The following is a 7,359-nucleotide window of genomic DNA, read 5'->3' as shown; positions in this document are numbered from 1 at the left end:
AATTACTATAAGTTCGATCGATATACATTGAAACTATCATGAGAATAACAACCAGATTGAAAAGAAACAAATAGGCATTTATTCACAAGAGGCAGGTGTAGTTACAGTAGTTTCATTCTGTCGCTTTTATATATATATATATTTATATATATAATATGTATATATATGTATATATATAATAGTATTCTCACGTCCGTTTATAATTATCGATCGGTCCATCTACGCAATATAAATGGGCATGAACAATGGGGGAAGGGGGGCGGGTGCATACAAAGTGTTTCGTCCTTTCGTACGCTGTAAAAACGACACGTGGACTCGTCGAATATTACGAAACGCGTCGCTCGGTGTTCTCATTTTTGTTTTTTCCTCTCCTCGTTGCTTTTAGAACTTGTTCTCGTCTCAAGATACACGCGCACAGCAAGATTCTATTCCAGGGATAAACGAAAGAACGGAAATTGGTTTGTCTAAATGTTCCAAATAGAATCTCGTTGGCTTCCCATTCGGATAACGACGATCGCGTCGCACCGCGTGGGATTTTTCGTAATGTTGACGAAAGAAGTCGATCGTTCTTCATCGTCTACGTTACACGTTTAATCGATCGCTCGACATTACAAAGCCGATCGTCACGCGGGAATATACTTACATATTTTTATACGTATATATAAAAATTCCTTCCCGTTCTTCTCTTATCCATGTGTTTTCTTCTGCATGATTTTTACTAGTCGGTGGTAACGATATTTTCTCTTCTTCCGTTTTAGAATACTTCCCACTAACTACGACGACATGACGATGACGGTGAATTCCCTATACTTGTACTCCATATTAACGCGACGATAGTGACCGTGACTACAATTAGAATTAACAATGATCGTTCGATGATGCGTATCTTCGCGTGATTCGTTTCAATGATGAGCTCGAATCGAGTAAACGATGACGAGAGTCGTCCGTAATGAGGGCGAACGCGAAGAAAAGCGTTCGTCCTCTATTTGCCGAAACGAATTGTCGATCGAAAATATCGTGTTGGATACATTAAATTGCCATAAGGTATAGAGAGGTACGTACTTTTTGAAGATAGAGAAAGAGAGAGAGAGAGAGAGACACTATAATTATCAATGAAGCATCGTGTTTGTGCAGAACAACTCTCCTATCAAGTAGATCGCATTTTTTTTTTTTTTCATTAAGGATATTACATGTCACAGTAAATATAGTTAGGTTTGCACTATTCTATGTCAGTTACAAGTGGCTTCCCTTCTCCTTTACCCTCCTCCACCTCTTTCTTTTTTTTTCCGCCTCTTTCAACCCGTGGTTGGTATTTTCAGTATTCGCTCTTTTCACGATATCCTCCTATCTTGCCCGACAGCGTGTCAACACCTATATTAAGGAGATAGTTAAGCTACGCGTACTTTGTGAACCTGTGTATGTGTGTGTTCTCTCTTTCGTGTGTAATGTGTGTGCCTGTGTGTTGCATGTCCGTGTGTGCATGTATGTATCGTTAAGTGTACGCCTGAATAATATGTCGGTTTCAATTTTTCATTTCACTTGACGTAAGTGATCTCTCGGACGATAGATGCAACGATGGTGTCCTTAACTTCTGTACTTCTCCTCGACCTTTCCTCTTCTCCTCTTTAGTCTCTTACATTTCTACACAAATGTATAATAATTATATTTACATCCATACCATATTATCTGCGCACTCGTCGCGCTCACGAGGCTATCTCGTGCCACTCTTGATCGCCCGCCCGATCTAACATTATGATAATGTAAATTCAACAACCATATATATGTATATATATTTGTATATATATATATATTTATATATATATTCGTATATCAAAGCAAGAAATCGTATCAACGATATATCAATAGCAGAAGAAACATCGCTGGTTCTTTCCTATAAAACGTGGATGATCGAGTTTCCGGAGCGTGGGTCGCACGGGAGGCCTCGTCGCGCGGCTTTCATTTAGTTATTGTTCGTGACACGGTTCTCAAACCTACCCGCGTAGAGATTGAGAGTGACCAGATAACGGAAGGAACGCAAGATAGATACAGGCGAAAGAAAATTCGAAGCTGCGGATAGATCGAAAGGGAATTTCCAAAAAGGTCCGCGATGCAATGCTAGTAGACCTTCGAGGACCTTCTCTTCCGAGATATTGTATATAACATTCAGCCATGAGACGAGGCGTTTCGCACACGCGGCATTATTCATCTTTCTTTCATAATATCGCTACGTTCCTCATCATTTCTCTTCTTATTTCTCATCTTCTTTATAGTAAAAGGCAGGTGATCCTCGTCACATGTATTTTTATGTACAAAGGATGAAAACCATCTTCGCGATTCTGTCTCTCATCGTTACATCCTCATCTACGTATAATTGTCACATGAGAATCCCTCATCAAGCAGCCTACACCATGCACGCTTTCCTCTTTCTTACCATTTAACACATTCACGCTCGCTCCACTCAACTTTCTTTCCTATTCTGGCCAGCCACCCTTCTTATTTAAACGCTACATATGTAGAAATATCTCTCTTCGTTCTGGGTCCCGCACAACTTTGTATCTTTTGCAATGACGATGGCTACCACGACGTGTGACCGTCATCGAAGGACGACGAGGATGTGCTGCAAGCAAGAAAATAAACCGGCTTTCTTCCTTGAGAATCAGAGAGATTTTTAGTTCTCTCGTGCGGAAGCAGTTTTCCCTTCGGACGATTCGTTCTGGGACATTAACGTTGACCTACTGCTGGCCACGGTAGCTTTCTTGCTGACAGTACATGCGTTGTTACGTAAACGACCGGTGAATTTTGCCGCTCCTTGTCCCGTTTCATCTTGTTTCTCTGGTTCGTTCTTGTTTTTCTGCATCGTTGCATGACGCCGCTTTTCCGCCTGTCCGTCGCGACATTTTTTATCACGCGGAGAACCAAACCAGAGTATTGCCGCGATTGCTAGGAACGTTTTTCTTTCGGTCAAACGTGAGAAGCGCGACCGAACGAGCGAAGAAAATTTAGTCGATAGACACATTGTTGTCAGTCGGCATAGTCGTGTTCGATTACAGCCGGAACAACGTGGATGAGACGTCGGTTCGCGATATCGTCACGTGTCTAATCGCGAGGTTATCGTACGAAAATAATCAAGGATCGGGCGAAGTAGACCTTCTTCTTCGCTCTCTGTACAATTCGCTGCGATTTGCTGCAAAAATTCGGCGCGTATGGAAAAATGCCTAAAGCTATCGATAGAAAACGAGAACCGAAGGGAAAACGGCGCACGATGATACACGTACGGATTAATTATTCACGGTTTTTTTTTTTCTAAACTACTGATTGACATTAGGCATCGCGAACACTTCAAACGACGATCGTTTAGCTAGTAAGGAGTACAATTTGGTAAGCTCCGAGTTTACTTTCGAATCGCCGATGTCGTGCTTTTGCGTGGTCACGTACGCGCAAACACGCGAGCTGCAATGATTCGCGGAATACGATGCGCGTTGATGCAACGTTCATTAAAACGTGCCACGATTTCCGTTGACCGACACCGAACAGAGCGAATGCTATCCTCGCTCTGTTGGTTCCAAGTCTACGGTGTCTTTGAACGTTCGTCGCGTGTGAAAGGGTGCAGTCGACGCTGTGCACGTGCGAATAATGAGTTTGCGGATAATATACGTGTACGCAATATAATTTATTCCTCTCTGTGATCGCGTGACACACACGTGCAAGAGTTAAAGCGTCGATGCTCGAGCTGTTCCGCAGAACGGCATCGTCGTGGCGGTGAATAAGCTCCCTGGACAATTTCTTGGGTGTTAATGTTCTTTCGTTTTTCTCTTCTTCTGCTTCTATTCCTCCTTTATACGGAACTTTATTATCGTTAAAATTTTCGACGCCATTGCAACACATGGGCTCATGATGATGTTCAGCGATAATTAGTTTTGTTCAGCGAGGCGCGTTACGACGACGACGACAACGATAACAACGATTGACGATAACGATTCGTTACACCGTTTCAACAGAATAGAGTTGTTAATCGTTTTTGTGTAGGCGTTAGCGTTATTGCACAACGATTGTGCGTACGATAATATATAATATTGTTTATTGCGAGTGTCAAGATCGGTACATAGCTTGGTAAGTTCGACTCGGTCTCTTTCTTTGCCGTGGATTTAAAGGACGGTCGCGCTATAGCATTTGTCGTATTACCTTCGTTTCAAAAAGGTGCAAAAAAATTATTTTCTATAATTCGCCATAAAAAATAAACTTCCTATTACCTGCTCGTGTAAGTGTCCGTGTATCTGTACGCGCGTCTGTGTTTTTGCGCATGCACATGTTATGCATATGTGTACTCGTGTATTCCATCGCGTGAGTGTCTCTATGCGTGTCTCTTCTATATAATACGTGTATTACGTGTTTTATTTCGTGTGGTCTGGTCATCCTCGTCTCGTTTCTTCTGTACACCCGAGAATACACATGTATGTTATACATTTAAGCTCTCTATAGCTTGTTTGTCTTTTCGTTTAATCTTCGAATGCCTCGTGGATACGCTAGGACGCTACTTCAGTCATTCCGTCACTCACGCATCGTTCCCCTTTCACTCTTCCTCTGGACTTCCTTTAAATCCAGCGAATTTACTAAATTTAGCGCGATAAATTACCATCCCGTATATATACAGATATTTTCTCTATCCTGTCCCAAACCTTGCAGGATACCATCACTCCTTGAACGTGCTTTCGCATCACGATCGAAGGATCCTAAACGATGATAACGCTGTTTCCGTTTCTTCGAAGGTCATTCCAAGTGAAACATGCAAGCGTTCACTCGATGGACATTTCGACCTTGAGAAGAATCCTACCTCGAGTTTCGTGGCGCCAATCCACGAGGTTCACGTCTTATTTCTCCGACGATATATTTTTTATCTTTTCTTATTTTTTTCTTTTTGTCAGACACTGCGTGTAACATACATAACATTATATCGACACACGTAAGCGTAGTCCACTATAGCTGTGGTAATTAGTATAGCACTCTGCAGAATTCACAATTCAGTCGTTAACGTAAGAATACGATCTTCCGCTTTATTATTTCTTCCTTTCTTTCTTCCTTCGTTCTTCCTCGTCGAGAATCGTCTTAACCTGCAGCTACGTTCCTCTTAAGGATTGCTCTCCCAACGGGCCAGTTGAATACGCCTGTTGTCCAGAGAGGGCGAAAGGAGCGACCTGAGGGATGCGCTCGGTGGCGATCCGCTAAAGTACTTCAAGGTCAGGGGTGACTGCAGATGTCTGTGTCTGATCACTTCTCGCTCAGCAGGCAGCGGCCACAGTTCCTGCGAAGGAACGAGCGAAGGTATCAACTACAACATAGTGTTCTATGATTGGCGATCGTATCGTTCATCGATCGCGAAAAATTATACTTGGTCGTTTTGTTTTTTCTCTCGTTTTAGATAATATTGTAGCAGCTACGAACAATCATTTACCTGCAGCGAGAGAGCCTCGTCTCAGGACTCACCCTGCTTGTTTCTACGCCCAGTCAAAGAACCAACCAGAGATTTCAAGGTAGCGCCAAGACCCTTTCCACTTGGAGTATTCAGGCTACTAGCGTTTCTAAAGCCTTGCGGATGTGCGTCTAAGCATTTCTGGTACCTCAGCTGTATAATTAAGCACAGAATGTAAATGGAATAAGTCTAGAAAAATACACGGAATCGTTTTAACAAATTAATCACCTTGCAAGCAGCTTCGATAGTTTTGCATAGGGCTCCGCTGCTAGGCTCGCAATTGAAGACGTGTGCGATGAAAAGATCTTGCGCGGTGTGCATTATAAAGGCGCACTGTTTCACGTTGCGACCGATGCCAAGGAACGACAAATAACGTACTCTGCACTCGGTGATAAGTTTCTCTTCCTGAAATAAGTACCACTATTTCTGTCTGCCCTCCTTAAAAGTATCGTTACTCATCGATCCACTTACGTTCGGTGTAAGGATGGAAATCATACTGGGTGCAACTGCTACGTTCACGTTTCGCCACTGGTTGATCGGTGTGTTAGTTACAATGTGATCTATCGCGTCATTCAGAACCTCCATTCCAGTTGCTTGAGAAACCTGCATGGATCCGAGATATTGTGCTCGCAACACTTTCTTTGGCTCCTCCATCGGTGTTGGAAACGATTGTGCTGAAAACAGGTCAATGTTTCATCTAGTTCTCGCCTGAAACAAAATCTTCAAACTTTGGAAATTACTTACTGACTAGTGCTTGTCCGTTTCTATGGAAGCGTCTATGCTCTGTGGGTAGATTAGTTGGTCTTGTGGCCAAACTTGTTCGTCCATTGATGTCGACTGGTTTCGCGAGATTTTGGTGTTGCGACCGCTCGATCATGATCTTCTTGCAAATATCGCGCAGCGTGTTCGCGATCGTGCGCGCCGGGATATCGCAACGGAACACATGGCACATGTGTTTCCGGGTCGATCTGTCTCTTGCCACGTAAGCAAAGTCTCTGAAAGATAAATGACGCGTCGACAGGTTAACAGATTGCGAAAGAATTTAAATGTCATCGTTTGGAATGCGTCTTACCTTTCACTGTGCGAGGATCAGTCAGATGGAACAGCCATGAAACGTGAATCATAAATTCATTATAGAGATGGTTAAAACTTCTTCGGATATCCATCGAGATTTACTTACCGGCAGTGATCTCTGCCAACACCCCACACCCTAACCGTGTGAATTGGCTGTGTGTTGAGAACGGTAAGATTCTCTGGGTCTATCAGTTTCAGCGCGCCTTCGTCCAGATCCATAAACAGATCTTTACCCTGGTAACATTTAAAATCGCGTATTTTAGTAGCTATTTTATTTTCGTTGCAACATAAAAAATTGAATTCGCAATTGACACTAACGTCACCCCATCGCCCAACCACATCGAGAAGATCGTTTCTACCCAGCGACAAGTCTACGATACACTTGTTGACAGCCTTGCTGCTTCTTTCGGGCGTCAGGTCCTCCTCGGCGATTTCTGTCCAGCCAAGAGAACGTACAGCGAATCTGATAGGTTTGTCCCTGCCCTCGGAGTCCGCACGTGCGGGATAGCTCCTTCGTCTGAAAGGTGAACAGACAGAGAAAGAGAGAGAGAGAGAGAGTGCGTGTGTTTGTGAAGCGAACCATTATATCGAAGAAAAACTGACAAACAAGTATCGATGATATCTTACTTGAGAGCTAGCTCCACTTTCCTCTTGTTTTCTAACTCTTGATCCAGGGCCGAGCTCGTGTTACTGCGGGTGACGGTGTTCACCATGCCGCTCAGAGTGTGGAAATTATTTATCTGTTATCGATAACACCAAATCATAAAGGTATTCTTTCCAAATTTCTATTTATTAAAAGTATTTTTTAAATCTCTACT

The 7,359-nt window shown here is 43.0% G+C and overlaps 1 protein-coding gene across 9 annotated transcripts in view; it reads right to left on the bottom strand.

The window, feature by feature from the left end:
* Window positions 1-56: 56 nt before the first annotated feature.
* Window positions 57-7,359, bottom strand: part of LOC100649250 (protein Fe65 homolog) — a 150,081-nt gene continuing 142,778 nt past the window's right edge. For 6 of the 9 annotated variants that reach the window (XM_048414410.1, XM_048414412.1, XM_048414416.1 and 3 more), the window contains 9 exons: window positions 7,169-7,281; window positions 6,860-7,058; window positions 6,648-6,775; window positions 6,540-6,545; window positions 6,212-6,462; window positions 5,939-6,141; window positions 5,696-5,872; window positions 5,482-5,620; window positions 57-5,299 (listed from right to left, as the gene is read on the bottom strand). In XM_048414410.1, coding sequence (XP_048270367.1) covers window positions 5,277-5,299; window positions 5,482-5,620; window positions 5,696-5,872; window positions 5,939-6,141; window positions 6,212-6,462; window positions 6,540-6,545; window positions 6,648-6,775; window positions 6,860-7,058; window positions 7,169-7,281 — 1,239 coding nt within the window. In that variant the 3' untranslated portion in view covers window positions 57-5,276. Of the gene's footprint in view, window positions 5,342-5,449; window positions 5,621-5,695; window positions 5,873-5,938; window positions 6,142-6,211; window positions 6,463-6,539; window positions 6,546-6,647; window positions 6,776-6,859; window positions 7,059-7,168; window positions 7,282-7,359 lie in introns of all 9 variants that reach the window. The other 3 variants (XM_048414415.1, XM_048414414.1, XM_048414413.1) reach the window with 3 other exon arrangements.

Source organism: Bombus terrestris, chromosome 2 (assembly GCF_910591885.1).
Source record: "Bombus terrestris chromosome 2, iyBomTerr1.2, whole genome shotgun sequence".
NCBI lineage: Eukaryota > Metazoa > Arthropoda > Insecta > Hymenoptera > Apidae > Bombus > Bombus terrestris.
Note: the sequence above shows the minus strand (reverse complement) of the source record. Positions and strands in the feature narration are given on the sequence as shown.